Source organism: Arachis hypogaea, chromosome 19 (assembly GCF_003086295.3).
Source record: "Arachis hypogaea cultivar Tifrunner chromosome 19, arahy.Tifrunner.gnm2.J5K5, whole genome shotgun sequence".
Lineage (NCBI taxonomy): Eukaryota > Viridiplantae > Streptophyta > Magnoliopsida > Fabales > Fabaceae > Arachis > Arachis hypogaea.
The window spans coordinates 10,399,553-10,421,306 of record NC_092054.1 but is presented as its reverse complement, the minus strand read 5'-3'; the positions used below and the strand labels follow the sequence as shown (position 1 = coordinate 10,421,306).

The following is a 21,754-nucleotide window of genomic DNA, read 5'->3' as shown; positions in this document are numbered from 1 at the left end:
TTCAGTAAAATTTAAAAATTGTTTATTTATTACCCATTATTAGCTCTATTAACTACTATTACATGACTAACTGAAAGATGATACATGCATGCTATTTTGAACATTATTACAAGTAAATTTGATATAGCTTTGGATGTTAGTATTTCTCATACTAGCCAATTTACAAAGCCTCTAATCCTTGGTTAAAACCTGTTGCTAGTCCCGGCTAGATACTGCTATGTTCGCACGGTGGTCTAAGGCGAAGTAGTGGTCCTTCTGTCCATTACGGATGAGGCGCGACTTACTCATGGCGTGGTGGATTAGTCCATCTTCTTTTTACCTCCGATTTCCATCTCACCTCTTTGAGTTTTCCATCCAGGCCATAGTCTCTTTCCATCACAAGGTTGATTCCTTCGTCGGAGTACCAACCAACTCCGATGCAAAGAATCCCATCCTTGTCAATGTCGACGTAGCAAGTTACACCCCCAGGAAGCCATAGCATGGTAACATCTTGCATGTCAATCTGCTCCTCCTCGCCAAAGTAGTTGCTCTCGGGGAGGCTCCGCTTCTTTAAGGTTTCGGTACAAAGGTACACATATGGGAAGCCATTTCTTTCTTCAACCTCAGTTTCCTCGCCGTACACTGGAGTGGCACTAACCTCAAACACTTTCCATGACCCCATCAGCTCCGATGGCTTGGTTCGCTTTCTTTGAGAAAACGGCTCCACATCAAACTCCATATCACTGTTTCAAACAGCAACTTGACATTAAAAACATGCATCCGATGGAGATCCATGCCAAGTTGCATTTCTTATCTTTTTTACTATAGGGAGCTAATAAGTGCTCTTACCTCTTAGAACATTAGTTAACGTTTTCATTGTTGGTAAATTTTTTAAACATCCAATACAATAAATGCATGGGAAACCAAAAATATTTATTCTTCCAGGACCGAAAAGACAAAAATTACCCACAAAAGAACTAAAATTCTTACCGACATACTCAAAAGACTAGCACTGTTAGATACATCCACTTAAATGTCGAACTTTAGTTACTCACGCTTGGGTGGATGTGTCCAACATAGCAACTCTTTCGGGACAAGGGTATTTTTGTCCCAAAGTTATCTATGTTGTGATAGTAATTTAGTTCATTCGAGAAGCAATGCTTCGTAATCACAAATGTAAGAAAAAAATATACCTGTGGTGTTTGATAGAAGCAGGACTGACCCATTCCTCTTCATACACAGCAACTCTCATTATCTGTATGTCCGAACCGCCATTGTTGAATTCTATAGTATGGACGATACGGATCCTTTTATGGCAGCCTTTAACCAAGCACTGAAAAAGAACATAAATGAAAATATCTTAACTCTAACTGGTAAAATATTAACTGGGCATATATCAACTTCTTTTCATAAAATCCATGATCAAAGGAATACTGGTTTAATAGTTTTAGGTTTCTATCACTAACACCAGCCATATATTATATATAAGAACCTTACAGTTAAAACAACCAGTGCTGAATATCAAACTCACAAGTTATCACAACTGCCAGCAATAACATTAACATGCACTTTGTAAACTCGAATAAAAACCATAAATGGATGATCCGTGTACGAACACCAGAATACGTTATATAAATATGATATTCTCCAATGTGCATGCCAAGCTTACTTGTTCAAACTTGAAAGTCGGTGTCAGATAGTACTTTGTCGCATCATCTTCGCCCACCGGGATATCTACAGGTCCCCTAGAATAAGATCCATCCTGCAATTTTCAAATCACAATTAGTAGTGAGTAGTAGTGTGTGCAAATAGGGGGTTGTTACTTGTTAACCTTCTCCGTGTCTTTTTGGCGAAATAGAAAGATAGCAGCAGCAACCACAAGGGCAGAGGGGGTTTGACAGAAATACTCCCTGTTATTTACTACATAACTTACTTTTACGGGTCATCCTTATGACGATGAACACTTGCAACAAATTATCGCATCTCTGCCAGTAAACCTTAAAAGTAATCATCAGATACTAAAGGGAGAAATCTTACTTCAAAGTAAACAAGGCCAGGTTCAGAGCCCATGACATCTTCTTCCATCACATCACTTCGTTCAAAGTCAAAGGACTCAAATGCAGGCAAAATATGATTTTTTGAATTTCCACCAACACTATGCTTCCTAATTGTTTGCACGTTACCAGCATCCAATCCTTCTTTAGCTTCAGTATTGCCTTCAAGTTGCTGTGGTATTTCACCGTAAGGATTCAAAGTCACCCAATTAACCTTTCTCTGGATTTGAGATGTATGTTCGCCAGAAGGTGATGGCATAGCCTCTATATGGGAAAGAGTATAGCAGTCATATAGATTTTCATTCTTGTTACCTATTTCAATAGGCTCCATTTCAGCAGTGATGGGAGAAAACACGGCACCTACACCCTTCCAAATTCCGCTGAGACTGCTAGCAAATGTGTTCCAAATCGGTTTTATTACTGGTTCCTGAAAGAATGTTCAAAGTTAATATGATCTTAATAGAACTTGAGCTAGAAAAAATGTGCAAAGTTTAAACAGAGATATCAATAACATCTAGATATAAAGTGAGTAACAGAAAGTTACAATAAGATGGAAGAGAACTGATTTCAAAAAAATGTCCAACCAATATTCAAGAATTTGAGACTTGAACTTATCCACATAAAGAAAAGATTGAATTATCTCTTTTTGTTTTTGTGTCGCATCTTTCAGCAATTTAAAAGGAAAAAATTGAATAAGCTTTTTGCATCCCTTACTTTCAAGCTTGAAAACCCCAATTTCTGCAAAAAGCAAAGCCTAAATACATTGTACAATGCATACACTCTCCTTCTAGAGCACCAAAGAAGTGTTAATTACAAACCCAAATCTAATCGTTAATAATATCATCATCAATGATATTAGCTTAAGCACATTTGATCATCAGTGCCATTCATGACAGAAAATATATTACAATTGATTCACTCGGAAGAGACATAACTTTATTTGGTCACCCACCCCCACAAAAGGTTGAATTTCTAATCATCACTAATAACTTCATACCATGTGGTCATCCTCTCCAATCAAACATTCAAAATAGAACAAAATATATGAATAACAAAGAGAAAATTGAATAATCCATCCCCCATTGATATTCAAAGGAAGAATATCAGCCACTCTAAACCAGTAAATGCACTTAGCACTTAGCAGGCAGAAGCATATACTTGTAATCATATGCAATAACTTACTTGGTTCAACTAATCCCATTATTCTTATACAGAAACTCAGCATAACAAAAATTCACAGTAAATTCCATTTTCATCCACAACGCTGTACTGAAGCTAAATTACCCTTATATTGATTCCCTTCTTTGGCCAAAGCAAAAAGATAATAACCTTGCATCAACAATAACAAACCAAGCCTTATCCCACAAACAAAGCTTTCAGCAACATACATAAATCAGACAACATTTATCCTAAAAGATAACATTTCTTCATCAAAGTTCCAATTTTGAAAGAGACCCAGTTGAGGAGAACACGCAGCATCTTATCATAAACCATGTCTATATTCAAAAGATAACATCTTTGCATCAAAGTTACAATTTTGAAAGAGACCCAATGGAGGGCACACCTGAGTCTGAAGAACAGTCTCAACCTCCACCAACATAGCACCGGTAACAATGACCCTTCCACCCTTGTGCCTCTTTCTCTTCACCATTCTCCTCCCTCTGTTCCTCCTTCCTCTACTATTACCTTTTTCTCTCTCAGTAGCCACCTTTGCAAGTTCATTATCAACACTCCACACGTTCTCCTTGTTGCCCCTCACCTATATGTTGCAGCACCAATAAGAATACGAGTATTGAATATGATACTAAGTAGGAAATATAACAATTTGATGAAGAAATGGCCTTACCCTAACACCACCCTCTTTGGGGACACCCTTGTTGTTATGGGGCTTTTGGGATTGGGCTATGATGCCCCTTTTGGAGCATGGTGATGATTTGGGGAAGGTGGGGCAGAAGGAGTTGTGGGATGAAGAAAGGGAGTGGTTGAAGCCAAGGTGATGATTGTAATTGTTAGTGTGAGTGAAGGTGTTTGTGAGATAGAGAGATGGGGATTGCATGTTTCTTTCTGTTGCCTCCAGAGGTGAGAATCAATGAATAAGTTCGGAGGAGCTGAGGTAGTAAAATGCAGCAACAATGGAATGGAATACCGAATATGTGTGCTGCTGCTTTCTTATAACTTTTTTTATTTTTGTGAATTGGCATAGAATATAGGATTTGGATATTCTAAAGTTTAAATTTTACTTTAGAGTGTAAAGTGTCATCTTTTATTATTTATTTCATAGATGGAGACCAAGAATAAATATGAAAGAAAAATTATTTAAGGGAAAAAGATCATACTTTATTTTCTAAAATAAAATTCAAACTTTAGAGGATCCAAATTCTTGAATATAATATTATTTAGTTCATTAGACAGTTTAAATAAATTTGGCAGTTTTAATTCTGTTTTAAACATGTAATAATTTATTGGCCTTCAGCCAATAATAAAATCTTAAATAAAATTTAATTTTATAACAAATTAGTTCTTAATTATCAAACAAAAAGATATCATAAAAAAAAATATTTTTCTACCCATTATTTTGTTATTTGTATAGAATTTAACATTTTACTTTATCATATCAAATGACATGAAAATTAGGGCAATTTACACGTATAAAATGATTGAAGAAAATATTTACGCATTATTGTCAAACTCTCGAGTTAACTCGTAAACTCGTACGAGTTTACGAGTTTAGATATGGAATCGAGTTGACTCAGGCATAGACTCTATCGTGAGTAAACTCGGCTAGACTCGGTCAAACTCGGACAAACTCGTGAGTCTAGGACCGAGTTAGCGAGTTTGTGTTTTTCTTCATTTTTTGCTAAAAAAAAGCGTCATTTTGAAACAAAAAAAAAAACACTTTTTTTATTAGGGTTACGATAACACTCCCAAAGAATGAAAGAAAACTCACTCAAAACTCACTCATCTGCGTCGTTTCTCTCAAGTCTCACTTTTTCCATGTTCTGCCGCAGTCGCCGTTCCTCGTCGAGCTGCCGTTGTTCACCTGCGTCTGCTATCTCTGCTCTGATTTGCGCCATTGTCTTTGTGAATTTTACCTATGTTACCCTCTGCTTTGTATTTCTTCACATCTCCACTATCCGCAACTCCATCGTGCTATCACCGTTCATGAGTTCGACTACTTCTCCTACTATTTGTATATATATATACTTCATAATAGGTGAACCCATACGAGTCTACGAGTTAACTCGCGAGTCGAGTCTAGGTCAGCTCCATGAGTTTACTTAGACTCGCGAGTTTGACAACCTTGCCTTTACGCAAATACAACATTGGCAATTTGCAGACGCAAATGCAACAAAAGCAACTATATATAATCTGCTACACCCTGTAGCGGAACTCATTTGCACGTAATCCGCTACAGGGTATCGCGGATTACGTTGAGGGCTGAGTTACTCATAAACCGCTACACCCTGTAGATTTATGACCAAATGGCATTTGTGCATAATCCGCTATACCCTGTAGCGGATTATGAGTATAGTGGTGTCTATATATACCGCGTGAGGCTGTAGCGGAAATCATTTGAGGTATTTTGGAAGGAAAGTTAGAGAGAGAAAGTAGAGAGAAGGGAGAGAAAATTCGAATTCTTGAGTAGTTTGGAAGAATGGAGGATGAACGGCGGTTGTACCGGCTCGACGGTGTTGCTCACGTAGCCGGAACCATCGATGAAGAGGTAAGTGTCTGTATTTCCAAACACTATTTTGATAAATGTATATTTTATTCAATATTAAGGAAGTAATTCATTAATTAGATAGATAGAGACTTAGTTTAGGTTTTGGTTTGAAAATGAAAATTTGAAATTTAAACTTTGACATTTAACATTTAATAGTCAAGGTAGAGAGGTAAATTAGTAATTTCAAAACCCAAGTAGCTTAAGACTAGAAACATAAGCTATAGTTTGGTGATGTTATTGTTAGAAATTAAGGGGGTGTTCTTTATTTCTGAAAATGCAGCCAACCCGATGTGTGTATAATGTCCATAGGCAATAGAATATGCCGTTACATGATAGGATCATACCTTACTTAGAGAGGGCTGGGTTGTACCACCTGGCTAGGCTGAACGCGCATTGGTTCTGGTTGGATGAACCTCTGGTCAGCGCATTTATCGAGAGGTGGCGGCCTGAGACCAACACTTTCCATATGCCATTCGGAGAGTGTACTATCACGCTCCAGGACGTGGCATACCAGCTCGGGCTGCCCGTGGATGGCCAGGCTGTTTCCAGGTGCATGACAGACTTTCACATGCACATCGAGGGGGCCAGACTGGCATGAGAGTGGTTTGAGGAGTTATTTGGTGAGCTTCCGCCACCAGATAAGAGAAAGTTATACACAGTCCACTTCACATTGTTTCATGAGCGGTTCAAGGTGTTACCAGCGGACTTCGGAGGAGACCGTGCGCATATATGCACGCGCGTATATTATGATGCTTCTGTCGACACAGCTGTTCATGGACAAGAGTGCTAGTCGGGTCCACCTTCGCTGGTTGCTTTTGTGGCGAGACTTGACGACATGGGCAGCTATAGCTGGGGCGCCGCTGCATTGGCGTGGCTGTACCGATGCATGTGCAGGGTGGCGAACAGAAACGTCACCAACTTGGCTGGACGCCTACAGTTGCTACAGTCATGGATCTTTTGGCGGTTCCCCACGCTGAGGCCGCCGGGTTTTGATGCTTTCTCTTTTCCATTGGCATCTAAGTATAGTTTAATTCATTCTTTCTTTCAAGTTCATTACGTTCTATATTTGAAATTACATACTTACGTGCTATTTCTGCAACTCAGATGAGCCACATATTTTCCCTCTTCTGATGGAAAGGAACGGCGGATTATACAGTATCGTCTGGCATTGGATCGACTGACTCATCGAGATGTAAGTATTTTGTTTTTTTTTTGTCGTTCTTTTAATTGTTTTTCACACTTATATGTATACATTGGTACAATGCTGACCTTGCCTCCTGTCTATCAGATTGTGTGGGAGCCTTATGGTTCGCTGGACGTACTGGCAGTCATCCATCCGGAGATACTGACTGAGGAGCACAGCCGGTTATGGCAGGCTGTCACCAGCCTGATATACTTTGCAGTGATTGAGTGGCATCAGGTAGACAGGGTCTTCCCACAGCTAGGGGTGTACAGCATTTGCCTGAGCCAGCGCTCAACATAGAGTATCTTCATCGTAAGGACGGCAGGGGTGGAGATAGATGGTTTCCCACTTACTATAGGACATGGCATCAGCATTGGGACGAGCGAGTTCGTTCTGTGTTGAGTGTCCAGAGAGTTCCTGATCCTGGTCCATCCGCTGAGTACTTGGACTGGTGGCACCGTGTTGCACATAGGATTCTGTCACCAGGGATTGCTTTCGCCGACCCCAGGCCGACCCAGGTTCCGGACGATGCTATACTCAGAGGGTCGTCGCAGGCGCCGGCTAGAGTTCCAGCGTCCGATATGCCGGATAATAGACGTGTGGAGCGGAGACGACGCATCGGTACACGTGCCATTGATCGCGAGTGGCGCTGGCTAGACGACATGATGCAGGAGGAGCAGGTTGGTGGTGATGACGGAGGCCAGGCAGATCATCGCCTTCGTCGATCTTCTGCTAGACGACGGGCTGCTCGTGGTGGATGAGCACCTCCCGTCCACCATGATGATGAGGCAGGATCGTCCCGTTGGCACCCTACAGACACTCATGTTGGTGGCACCGCGAAGGCTAGTATGGGTGGTACACCTTTTACCCACGTATCTAACTCTCAGGTACTACATGGGTGTAGCACACAGCTGTTAGTCGATCTTGCTACCACTTTTTTCACCATGGATTTGGACGATCAGTTGGGTGGACCCCAGTTCTATGCGGATTTTGCTGAGATCATACGGGATGACGACGTTCATCAGTACCAGAGCCCGATTCCAGGCGGCCCTTCAAACCCTACAGAGTATAGGCCACAGCCAGCGGATGTGTCGTCCCAGGTTCCTGAGACCCAGCTCCCGGTCGACTTGAATGAGCCCGCAGCAGCCCGTACGACACTTGGTTCGAGATGGGGGGGACGCCACCATCTGCATTTGGAGTTGGGGCACAGGAGGCTCCGCCGGGAGATCGGCGAGCGGCTAGGGTTAGGCGTCCGACTCGATGTGGCACAGGTTCGCACCTACTTGGTCCATTCGGAGGCGACCATGATGTTGACGGTGACCAGCAGTAGCATCCGATTCTCTTATTTCCGACAGTTATCCATGTATGAATTATGACTTATTTATTTTCTGTTAGGGTTAACGACTTGTGACAGTTATATCTGTATTAGTTATGTAGTTATACCTGTATTATTTTTGTACGACTTACTGCGAATGACGATTATATTTTGTATCAATTCGTGCATTTTGCATCATGGGTTTTAAACCCTAACATATAAACACCACTATACTCATAATCCGCTACATGGTGTAGCGGATTATGCACAAACGCCATTTGGTCATAAACCGCTACAGGGTGTAGCGGTTTATGAGTAACTCAGCCCTCAACGTAATCCGCGATACCCTGTAGCGAATTACGTGCAAATGAGTTCCGCTACAGGGTGTAGCAGATTATATATAGTTGCTTTTGTTGCATTTGCGTCTAGAAATTGCAAATGTTGTATTTGCGTAAAGATTCTCTTCAATCATTTTATATGTGTAAATTACCCTGAAAATTAATTATTTAAAACAGAAAAATTTAATTTTAATATATTATTAATACAAAATAATTTTATATTTATATTTAATTACATAATATTATATAAACAAAAATAATTATTTTTATATTAATTATATAAATAATTATAAAAAATAATTATAATTATATAACTATATAAAAATTTTTATATTGTGGTGCATCAAAATATTTTTATATTAGAAACCGCCTCATGCATATCGAGCGTATTGCATTCGACACGTTACAGCCAATTTTGCTCTGAGTTTCAAGGGTCAGGATACGAGACGGATGCTCATGAATGCTACGTATGCGAAGACTGAGGCCGAGTTTGACTATTGGTTTGATATTATGAGGACTGAGAATCCGGCCATGTGTGATTGGGCCAACCAGCTGGAGTACGATAAATGGACCCAACACTAGGATGAAGGCAGACGGTTCGGCCACATGACGACGAACATATCCGAGTGTGTTAACTCTGTACTGAAGGGAACATGGAATCTTCCGGTAACTGCACTTGTGAAATCCACATATGGGAGGTTAGTAGAACTTTTTGTCGTCCGAGGGCAGACAGCAGAGGCGCAGTTGGGATCAGGCCAATGGTTTTGCCAGGTCCTGGTCAAGGCGATAGAGCGCAACCTGAAAGATGCGAGGTGTTCACGGTTATTCTGTTCGACAGACATCAATCTGAGTATACCGTGGCTGAGACGACTCTTATCAGTAACTTCTCGCTCGGGATGTATCGGGTTTCCCTTAGAGATCGCACTCGTGACTGCAGGTACATTCAAGCTCTCCACTACCCTTGCTGCCATGCGATTACATGCTGTGCTCAGTCCCGATTAGACTGGGCTACGTAGTTCCATGAGGTTTATACCATGAGTAAGGTGTTCAGCGTACACCGGATGGGATTTTTGCCCCCTATTCCAGATGGTCTCTGGCCACCATACGCCGGTCCTACTATCATCCCTGATCCTAACATGAGACGTGCCAGAGAAAGGCGACCGAGGTCAACAAGAATCCGCAACACCATGGATGAGGCCAATACTGGTCGACCGAAGCGATGTGGACTATGCAGACAGATAGGACACACTCGCAAGACTTGCCCTCAGCGAGGATCCGCCCCAGTGCCGAGGCATAGTTGTCTTTAGGTCGTCAGGATTAAGTTGCATTTTTCTCTCTTTGTGTTCTTTTGTTTTAGTCGTGTTTACTGTTAAGTGAAGTTGTATTTGCTTATCGATTCTCTATGTACCAGTGATTCTCTCTGGGTTCTAATTTTCTTGATAATTCTACGAGTACAACAGACTAATTTCAATTAAATCAAAGCAGTGGCCTATGTTACGCTTTACAGAAGTTAAACTTTCATCCAAAAACTCATCCTCCATGAAAAATAACCTAATTCCACACTAAAGCATAAACCGCTACACCCCTATAGCGGTTTATGCACGTATCACAAACACACATAAACCGCGACATCCCTGTAGCGGTTTATGTGATGGTTCATCGCCAACGTAATCCGCGACACCCCTGTAGCGAATTACGTTCATATTGTGAACCGCAATACCCCGGTCGCAGTTTACATAGTTTAAGGAAAAAATGCATTTCAATATCCAGTTTGCATAATGTGTACTCTGGTAATATTGGTTACCTATTTATTTAAATTACCTATTTATTTAAATTGGTAAATTGCCCTAGAAATGATAAACCTGGAAATTTTCCGACATAACAAAATTCCTCTTACAATGACAATTTTTTGTACACGAGAGAGAGATTTAACAAGATTTATTGAAACGCCAAAAGGAGAACTCATCGTTTCTCATCATCAAATAAGGAAACATTGAGAATTCATGTGTTAACTAATATTTAGAAGTTGTAGTAACTACTAAACAAGATAAAATTCCATGACAAAAAAAATCAGGATAAAATTCGAGTTAAAGGTGGAAAAATCGGAAATAAATATGGAAGATGCAACCTCATAATAAACAGCTCATAACTCAAGCACTACAATAATCCACAGGAAGAAAAAGTAAACTAGTTTGATGCTTGATTTTTTTTCAGACTATAATATAACAGAAATGACACAACTATGGCTTGACAAACAAACCAGTACCATAATAAACAAAGTCCCAACAATGGGATAATAAACAGAACCAGTAGCAACTCTGGGATCAAATTAAGGAACAACTTTTATGATCAACCAGATATTTTATAAATTTACTCATAGATCCAAGAGTGGAGGCTGCTTTGCCAGTTAGCAGGGCCCTCAGGGAACCACAATGCGATTTCCTTGGTGGCACTCTCAACAGAGTCACTTCCGTGGATCACATTCCTGCACACAATGTTAACATTAGATGCCATAAACTTCAACTTTAAAACAAGTGTTCAAACCTTACAATAACCACTTATGTACATAATTAAAATAGGAACATTGATCAAATTCATTTATATAATGTAGAGTGCCACAGCCTTACTAGTCAAGGTTATCGAACTCTTAAGTTTACTAAAAATTTTACCGGTAGAGTCAAACTTTGGGTTTAGCTTTAAGATACTAATTCACCACCAGACTTAGTTTGATTACTTTGTTGTAATACGTTGAAGATAGACAATCTTAATTGGAAAAAACACTTGATCATGTCACAGGTGAATCTTCACCATCGTCTCTTGGGACCAATTCTAAGGACCACCTTATCAATGTTAAAATTCTACAACTGACATGGTCCAATAGTCCAATTAGAAAGGATCCACAGGCATAGACCACTACAACCTTTAACTTAAGTGCACCTGATTTTATGATTAATTTGAAAAATTATTTCAAAAAGATTATACATTAACTATTTTACTATGTCAACCTGAAATTTACTTAACAGACCTACGATCAAGCTCTATGGAAAGCACATACGAAACTATGCAGTTAGATAGAGATGAGTTAAGTAAATAGTTACCTTCCGATGTCAATGGCAAAGTCACCACGGATAGTTCCAGGCTCAGATGCCAAGGGGTTTGTTGCTCCAATCAACTTTCGGCCAGTTGCGACAACACCTTTGCCCTCCCAGACCATGGCAACAACAGGACCAGAGATAATGTATTCGACCAATCCATTAAAGAAAGGCTTTGCAGACAAGTCAGCATAGTGCCTCTCGGCAAAAGGGCGGTCGACGGTGATGAGCTTTAAACCTGAGCCCAAGTCAAAGAAACACTCGTCAACCTCAATTCCCAATTTAAAAAGTGATAACTATTGTGCCTACTAATCTTCATCACTAGCATAAGTTACATGCAAACTCAGTCACACACTGTTGAACCAAAATTCATCACGTCATTTGGGGAAGTATTTAAATATAATATTTCAATTTTCAATAAGGCTAAAAATTTGTGGAGTTTCTAAGCTAAATTTTTAGCACGTATGTTAAGTAAGTAGTAACAAAAACAAAAGAAATTACCTTTCAAGTAAAATCCCTTCTTCTCAAATCTGCTAATAATCTCTCCAACCTGAAACAGAAAGTAATTTTCTTTCAAATATTATAAGGGGAAAAAGAGCATCATTGACCTATTTTACAAAATAGCTACCTTTATCAACCTAATAATTTGAAAAAGACAAACTTACAAAAACCAACAAGGAATATTCATTTAAAATTTGCATAGAAGTTTACACTTAAATCATAATTCACCACAAGCAAAGTTCAAGTTGCAGGAATAACAGAATAAACTAAAAAGAGGAATATGAAGGAAAGAAACATACCAAGCCTCTTTGAACACCATCGGGCTTAATCATGATAAAGGTTTGTTCTGCCATGATGCTTTCTCTTTCTCTCTCTTTGAGATGCTTTCACTAGTGACTGTGAGAGAGTGTATGATATAAGATGGAACGAGTGTTTGAGGAAAAATGAGTATTTATATAAGGCCAGAGATATACAATGAACCCTAACCCTAATTTCACAATGCGAATATTCGCCCCTGCGGTCACAAACTCACAATTAAGGAATCCTTTTTCTCCTCTTTTCGGGTTCTTTTGTCCTTTTCCCCCCTCTTCTTAAACATTTATTATCCCGCTCCTAAAGATGTAAAATAAAAATTAAGGTTAATACTTAATAGTAAAATTAATTTTTAAAATATGAGATGTTTTTTAAATTTGTTAATTATATTTGTTTTTTAATTATTTTATTAATAATTTCTTTTAATAATTAATAATAATTAATTTTTTTATTAAAATTTATTAATTTAGTCTATTTTTTAATTATATAAAATCATCTTCTCAATATGACTTAGTGACTAAATTAATAGGTTTTTATAAACATATTTGTTTAAAATCTAATTGAACATGTTAGGTGTCATATATGATATAAGTTAATATTTCATATTATTAATTGTTGATGAAAATTATTATTAGAATAACTAAAGAATAAATATGATTAATTCGTAATAAGACCAGTTTAATTAATAAAATTTTTCAGAGATAAATTTAGAAAACGCTCCATCTTTCAGGATTAATTCGATTATTAACCATGAAAATAACATAATACGAATCAATGATTTAATTAATAAAATTCATAATATATAATTAAATATTTGCATAAATTTTCCTTTTATACAGATATAATAATATATAAAATTATTATTATTAATTTATATATTCAATATTAATACACTAACAATATAAATTTTTGTACTCAATGATTATTAAACCTTTTTTATGAATGAACATTTATGCAGTATATTTAAAAAGTTATTATTCTTATTGAGATGTCAATATAAAATTGGATACATATAAAACTTTTTATATTGTATTAAAATTAAATACTAAATGTATTCTTGTAAAATAATAAAGCTCAAGCTTTGATTATTAATTTATTATGAAATAAAATGAATTATATGTTCAGGGCAAGTACGTAATACTATTATGAATTTTTGTTTCTTCAAAATTATTTTGATGTGAGTGATTATAAAACAATAGGGCAAAAGGATAAAAGAAAGTATTTTTTTAAAAAATTGAAAATTCTTATAAAATAATGAAGAGTAGGGAACGTGAAAAAAAAATTTAAATAATGCACCATCATCATAAACATTTGAAACCCCATCCTCTCTACCCATTGTTTGTGCCCCATATCACCATATGCTCTGTTCCAATTACTCCTCTTCCCAGGGCTTCATCGTGTGGGTGGCCTACTAATGCTAAGATTAGGGTTTTTCACTAAAAGTTGCTATATATATTCTTTTAAGAGTAAAATGACAAATAAACTCTTCAAAATTTACACTTCGTTCTAAAGAACAAAAATACTAATAAAATCTTCTAAAATAATAAATGTGAATACCCTACGTTTAAATTAGCCCCTATGATTATGACAGAAAATCTTAATTTGAACTAACTTATTTAGGTTCATTATCTTAAATAACTTTATTAGTATCTTTTTTCTTTTTCTTTAGAGACTAATCTATCTAAAATGTAATTCCGTAACGATTTTTTTTTTTGTTTACCCAAATGGTATCCCCTAACCCGACAAGTTAATAATATAGGTATACCAATCAGGCCTCAATTCGTTTTAGGTTCCGCGACCGAACCCGTCATCCGATCCAAACTCATAGGGTAAAACTTGATTACCAGTAAGCGATTAAATCGGATCGATTTGATTTTGATTAGGTTATTCGAAACTGCTTACACCCCTACAAATGTTGCTCTTCAAAAACATCCCGGTATGGTTGACCTTTCATGAAAACATCCTCTTCAAATGAATCTTCCCCCATAACATCCTTATCAGATACCTCCACCATTTTGTGCCGAATTTGCTTATCAATCAAAGCAATTTGAAACAAAAACCACTTCATTCTTTCTTATAGAATTAATTGTGTAATCAAAAGCATACAAAATCTATAGAATTTTGGACCTCTTCAGATTCTTATACAAAAGGAAGACAATAGCTTGAATGCTAGACTACAACTTAACTAGAAGTGATTTCAAACAACTCAGTTTAAGGGTTTAAATATGACTTCATGATGGCTTACTTGACTAGAGTGTCTAAAGGGTTGGAGAAGCTAAGTATTGGCAAACACTGGGGTGATATGGAAGTTTATTTAGCAATTATCCAATACTCTCTCACTCTTGTCCTGTAGGTGGCAATGGAAGTTGGTACTATGAAGCTTATATTTATCAAGTTTGCAAGTATGTGTTTCTATCCTTGAAAGCATCGATTAAAATCCAACTTATTAAAGCATGAGAAAAATTTAAAATGTTCATAGGGTTAAAGGGAAGGGTTGGTGCTTTATCATTGAGTTGAAATTTTAAACTTGGCTAGTAATCTAATGAAGTAGTCATCTAAAGTTTGAGCACAATAATGGTTCCTGTAACAGGCTCTGTCGGCATGGAATAATCACAGGTGCTAAAAGTACAAGTGAATTGCTCTAAATTTGAGAACTATAAATTCCTTGACCAGAGATTAATTACCAGTGTATGGAATTATGGATGGCATTAATGACACCATTTATAACATACTAACAGGTATGGCAAATATCAAATATGTCAAGAAATTTCTCATTACAAAAGGACAGATAAAAAACTTATTTCATGAATACCAGGAAATCCAATCAATGTAAGTGTAAAATAAAACAAGCCATATGGCGTTCTCTATCGAGTGATTGTCTCTACTCCCTAATGTATAGGGAATGCATATTCCCTCCTTCACTAACCAAGCTTAAATAAATAATAGAGTGTGGGGTTAAATTTAAAGGAATAACGATATAATCGTACCACATCACAAGAAAGAGCAGTTCAAAACACCATGCTCAAAAGGTATGAAACAAAATTCTAGACTAAGCCCCATCCAAAACCAGAGGTCAGGGAATTCCATAATCATTTCCTTGCTAAAAGCTTTCAGTGGTGTCAAAAATAGGATGGTTATAAACTTCATAAGATACACATTTCAAAGGAAACTGAAAATTCTCACTGCAATTATTTATCAACGGCAATTCATCCTAGTCTCTTGGATAATGAAGTCTCCTACAAAGGAAACCTAAAATCCTCACTGCAATGACAAATCAATGGCAATGCAGGGCATCGTAGTCTCTTCAATCAACAGCCAAACAAATTTTAAAACAATTCCTATCCCTTTTTTCAGACATTGAGATAATTAACTTCCAAAGGAGCTTCGGAATTTATCAAACAGATCATGTGCAATATTTCTCATTCAAAAACAAGAGCAATTTATCAAATGGATCATGTGCAATATTTTATATTCAAAAGTAGAAGCAATTTATCAAACAGGTCATGTGCAATATTTCTCATTCAAAACTAGAAGCAATTTATCAAACAGATCACGTGCACCAAAATATTCGGCAATGTCGACAGTTATGCGAGATCAAGATTTTCCGAGATGAAAGTAAGCCAGATTGCAAGGCAGGGCCGTCGGTGCATAACGCCGCGGCGGCGGTGGTAGAACCGGCGACCTCGTCGGAATAGTTAGGAGGTTCACTGAAATCAAAATTAAAATGAAAAAAAAGAAGAAGAAAGAATTAAGTCCAAAAATAAATAAAAAAAAGGAAAGATTAGGGGAGGCTGACCCGATTTTAGAGAGAGAATCTGAGAATGAGAAAGAGAAAGAGAGAGGGTCCGTGTTTTGTAGAGAGAAAGAGCGAAACCGTCAAAGTGGAGCTCCCCAAGCGCCGCTCTTCTGCAAGTTTCCAGGTAAGTTTGTTTTTGTTGACTATTATAAATAAATTTATGATTATAATATTTTAAAAAAATGTGACTAAAATTAAAATAACGTTTTTTATTATTAAATAATATTTTTAAAAAGCATTATTTAAAAGAAATATTATTATAATATTAAAAAAATATAAATTTAATTTTAATCATATTTATATAGTTACTATAATTATTATAGTATAATCATATTAAAATTTATCATATCCAAATAGGTATAATAAATTTTTGATAAGACGATTTGGTCCAAAAAAAATTTATTAAAAATAAAATATATAATTTTTTTATATTTTTTAAAATTTATTTATCTAAATAAAAATAATAAATTTGATTAAAATAAAAATTTATATTTTTTGTTTTGTAAAATTTAAAAATTTTAACGTAATAAATTTTTTTGAAAATGAAATGAGTGTATAGTCTTTTTTTTTTTTAAAGTTAAGCTTTTTTAACTTTATTCAATTAGTATTTATATTTTATATTTAGAATTTAACTAATATATATCTTAAAGACACATACTAATAATATTACAAATGGAAATTTTTAAATATTTTTTAAATAAATACAAGATAAATTTATTAAAAATTTATTTTTTTATATTTTAATAAAAAAATTAATTTGTAGCTTTAACCTGTATCTTTACCGTACGAATTATGTAAACCCTTTATATTTAATTAAACCATTCCAATTTGTTTATTTTTTTTTTTTCGGGGTCAGGAACAATTCTAATTTCCAATCACCAGTTCTCACTCCTGAGAAATAAATTCATTTCATGGCCCAAACTGTTTTCACATTATCTTATACTACAGATAATGTTTCGGATTTGGGCCTAGATATTTGGATTTTTGGGGAAGGGGGTTGAATGCATTTAATGTGGACAAAAATGTCAAAATAAAATATTACTGAAAAGGTCAAAATTAAAAACTTAGTTCGAAACTAAATTGGATTAGTCTAGTGGTTAGTTCACTAGATCGATTAAGTAAGTGTTGGGGTTCGAATTCCGTAGCAATTCATTGGCCAGCGACCTTAAATAGAGCTCAGTACAAAAACATATTAAAAATATAATTATTAATGTAATTTTTTATTAATTTAAATTTTTAGATAAATAATAATTTTGTTACTAAAATGATAAAATTTGTGAGGATATAATTAACCTTACAACTTATTTATTAATAAGGCAGTAATGCCAGAATAAGACAAATGGAATAACATAATATATGAGTTAATGATGTAGAAGGTCTAGCGAAAAAAGTTTGGTGAAGAAAAAGTTCCATTGAAATCTTTTTAAAAACCCACAATGGTTGATGGTTGTAGTGTAGTGTGAAACATATCAAAAGAATTTGAAAAGAGAGAAAAAGAAAAAGCTTTATAGAGACAAGAGGACCAATCAAATATCCAATGTTTCTCTCCGCCATCATGAGATTTTGGAAGACTTTAGAAAATTTTATTGGGGGAGCCATAATTACTGCATGGAATTCAGAAAAATATAGTCCTTTAATATTTATTATTGCCTCCTTTCTTCCTTTTACAATTTACTGTATTGGAAAATGACGAGAACTTTTAGAATTTTCATATGGTTTAAGGAGTAGAAACAAATTTAACGTATATTGTAAAGTTACTTAAGCTGGTTCGTTTAACATTAAAATAGAGAATATAAAATTATATTTAATAGATAAAATATAAATAAAAATATTATATTTAAAAATATTAAATATATTTTATGTTATTTTTAATTAAAAAAATAAAAAAATATTAACAAAAAATATATTTTATTTTTTATTATTTTTATTAATTTTTTATAATTATATTTTTTTATAAATTTTTGTACAAAAAATAAGAATAAATTAACTTTTATAATTTATTATCAAATAAAATATAAAAATATTAATTTTTGTATTTATGTCTTTTGTATCTTGTCTTATCTTATTCTTAAAATCGAACACAATTTTATATAAATTTATATTTTAAATTTAATATTAATTCACAAATATTATAAATAAAATTATATATATTTATGGATGATCCTAGAACATTGTATTAAATACTTTTTTAGACCATACAAAAGTTTCTCTTAGAAAATTGGTTTAAATTGTATTTCTCTTTTCTTGAATTTTTTAAGTAGAAATAATTATAAACATAAAAAGGTAAACAAACAGATAGTCTGGTAAAAGGGCTATCCTTATAATATATGAATATGAAATTACAAAGAAATCAAAGTAGAAAGAGATTCAAAGACTAAAATCTAAGTAACTGGTAGTGGTAGTGGACATAGTTTACTACTTTATCTGCGGTTGCTTTCTTTGAATACATGAGTCAAGCGAATGGGTCCATTATTCCTAAGATGTCATGTTCCTAGTTACATATGAATATTAAAAATGGTTGGAATAATACCTTGAACAATTAAGGGGTTTTTAATTTAAATAAATATTAAAAATACATTAATTTTTACACCGGAATAATCACATTTGTTGCAATAGAATAATCAAATTTTTGCAACAAAATAATCTAACTTTTTATGAACATTAAAAATATCATTACTGCATTTTGATTATAAAGGTAAATCTAATTTTATTATAAATATGAATAAAGTTTGATCATGAATTTTTGTAAGTTATTTAGGAGTCATTAATTTTTTTTAACAGTATTTTTTAATTTGATAAGTCAATGACTAAGTGTATGTTTGAATTCACGTTGGACAAACTGGAGTTTAAATGAAAGTAATTTTGTAGAATTGATTTTGGGTAGAAGTGAGTTTGTGCCAACATAATTTATGTTTGAATAATATTAGTCAAAATCACTTCTAGATAAATAATTAATTAATTACTAAAAAAATATAATATTAAATTATAATATTATTTTTTTAAGTATATTTAATTTTTTTATATTTTTTAATATTTTTTATATAGTATTTTTTATAATATTCTATTTTAGTATATTATAATTTTTTATTATTATAATAAAAATTAATATTTATTTATGAAATTTAAAATAACATATAAAAATTGACAACTTTTTAAATATTTTCTTATATTAAAAATTAATATTTATTTATTAAATTAAAAATAATATATAAAATAACATATTTTAGTATTCTTTTTAAATACTCTTAATAATTTTATTTTTATTATTATTTTAGGTTCTAATTTTTACAAGTTATATTTTTATTATTATTTATAATTAATTTTTTATTTAATTTATCATTTTTAATAGGAACAATAATACATATTATAAAAAATTAAAATAGTAAACAGTGCACAAAAATTAGAATAATTATTTTAATATTCTCAGTATTTATTTAAAAAAATTATGAAAAAATTAATAATAACTAGCAACAACCTAAACTTGTGTTGAGTAAACGCAGAAGCTATAATTTGTTGCTTCTAGTGAACGAGCTTTTGGGATGCAAAATCACGTTGGCGTTCAGAGAAGAAAAGTTGCCAAACATCAAAAAATAGTGTTCAAAGCACTGAAACGCACTTTTATCCTCTCCAACGTGTTTCACAAACACACCCTAATTTATTGCAAATTAGAGCTTTATTTAAAGGTTCGTTACATGCACACAAAAAAATTTAAACCCTCGATACTTGATTAAACAGACTAGTGAGCTAATCACAAGACTAACACAATTTAAAAGTTGTCATTCTAATAAGTATTCATACTTTTGCATAAAAAAAACTTTTACTTGCAACGATTTAGTAGCTCCATTTTAAAAACGAAAAAGTTCTACATCCATGTAAAAATTACATAGATGTTATCCAAGTCCCTTCCACTCCACGCCCCACACACTCGTTTGTGTACACGCGCCTCATATAACGTATATAACCTAATCCTTATTTTGCGTGATCAACCTTTTTCAACGTAAACCTTTTCATACAATGTCAACCTTTTGCATGATCAACATTTCTCAACGTAAACCTTTTCATACAATGTCAACCTTTTTTGCCTTTTTCTTCTTCAACCTAATTAAATTCGTTGCTCTCCTTTATTTGCATTTTTCTTCTCTCCATTATCGATTTGGATTGACTTCAACGTAATTACCTTCGTCGTTCATCTTCTTCTTCGTTTTCTTCTTCAATCTGCACTTTTGAATTGGAACAATGAATGAATCAATTTCAAATAAGTTGAATGAGTGCGATTTGGATAATTCTTCTGAAACGTATCAATTTGATGAGGTTTGGACTATTGAATTTTGAATATAATTTAATAGAATGAAATTACTAATTTTATTTGAAGTGAATTGAATAGACTGATGTGATCTATATCTGAATTGAATTGAATTGAATTGATAATATGTAACTGTGACTAATTGTGAGTAATTGTGAGTAACTTTTCGGTTCGGTAAGTACTAAAGAGTTGATTCACCATGTGCATGTGTTCGATTCGGTAAGCAAAAGAAGTCTAAAAAAATTAGACGAATATATTCTGTTTTGTTCCCTAAGCACCATATAATTGTTTCACCGTAATTAAGATTTCGGTTCACCATGCAGATCAGCTGTGTTGTGGATGAAAAATTTGTCCCAAAGGTGGGAATGATTTTCAAGATACTAGAAAGAAGTTGGAAAGCTTTACAAACATTATTCCAAACTTGCTGGTTTTTCTACCAAAATAAGAAACACGACTCGGGATGGAGACAAGATTAAGAATCAACTAATTGTATGCTCCAGAGAGGGGAGGTAGAAATCAAAGATATTTCCAACCTTGAAAACAAATCCTTCAGCTGGGTTAAATTGTCCAGCTAGAATTTACATACACATAACGAAGGATGTTGGTCTTTGGACAATTTCCAAAGTTATTTTGAATCACTCACATCCTTGTTGTGTAGACCAGGCCGAGATGCTCAAACAACACAGGGAGCTTAGCATATCCGTGCGTCGCACCATTGAAACCCACGAGGAAGTCGGAATCAGGCCGAGCAAAACTTACCAATCATTTGTGGCAGCAGCTGGCAGCCACCGTGAACTAGGTTTTATAGAAAAAGACATCAGAAAGTACATCACAAGGGAAGTACGGAATATTTTCGAAGAAGACGATGCCAAAAAATTTGGGAAGTACCTAGTTAGAACTTTTTTTAGCTCAACCTTAAAGGCGATCACTGCATTAAACATGCATTCTGGGCTGATGTAAAAAGCAGGGCTGCATTTGATTATTTCGGAGACGTGATTTCATTTGACACTACCTATAACACAAATAGGTATTCATTTCTTTCAAACATATTTTGGGTGTTTAGTGAGTGTATATATTTCAGTTCACCACCTTGTGTTTGTTATTTATGCAGGTACAATTTGGTTTTAGGTTCTTTTGTTGGCGTGAATCACCACGGC

The 21,754-nt window shown here is 34.5% G+C and overlaps 2 protein-coding genes across 2 annotated transcripts; both read right to left on the bottom strand.

Moving 5' to 3' along the window:
• Positions 1-10: 10 nt before the first annotated feature.
• Positions 11-4,252, bottom strand: LOC112776142 (uncharacterized). The gene is made up of 6 exons (XM_025820172.2): positions 3,880-4,252; positions 3,598-3,792; positions 2,017-2,460; positions 1,649-1,741; positions 1,173-1,312; positions 11-722 (listed from the first exon to the last, which is right to left on the bottom strand). Exons 1-6 carry the CDS (start codon positions 4,087-4,089, stop codon positions 281-283), a joined length of 1,524 nt encoding a protein of 507 aa, XP_025675957.1. The 5' UTR covers positions 4,090-4,252; the 3' UTR covers positions 11-280.
• Positions 4,253-10,702: 6,450 nt separating this feature from the next.
• Positions 10,703-16,324, bottom strand: LOC112776055 (nucleoside diphosphate kinase 1). The gene is made up of 4 exons (XM_025820019.2): positions 12,486-16,324; positions 12,187-12,235; positions 11,692-11,923; positions 10,703-11,078 (listed from the first exon to the last, which is right to left on the bottom strand). Exons 1-4 carry the CDS (start codon positions 12,537-12,539, stop codon positions 10,964-10,966), a joined length of 450 nt encoding a protein of 149 aa, XP_025675804.1. The 5' UTR covers positions 12,540-16,324; the 3' UTR covers positions 10,703-10,963.
• Between the last annotated feature and the right edge of the window lie 5,430 nt (positions 16,325-21,754).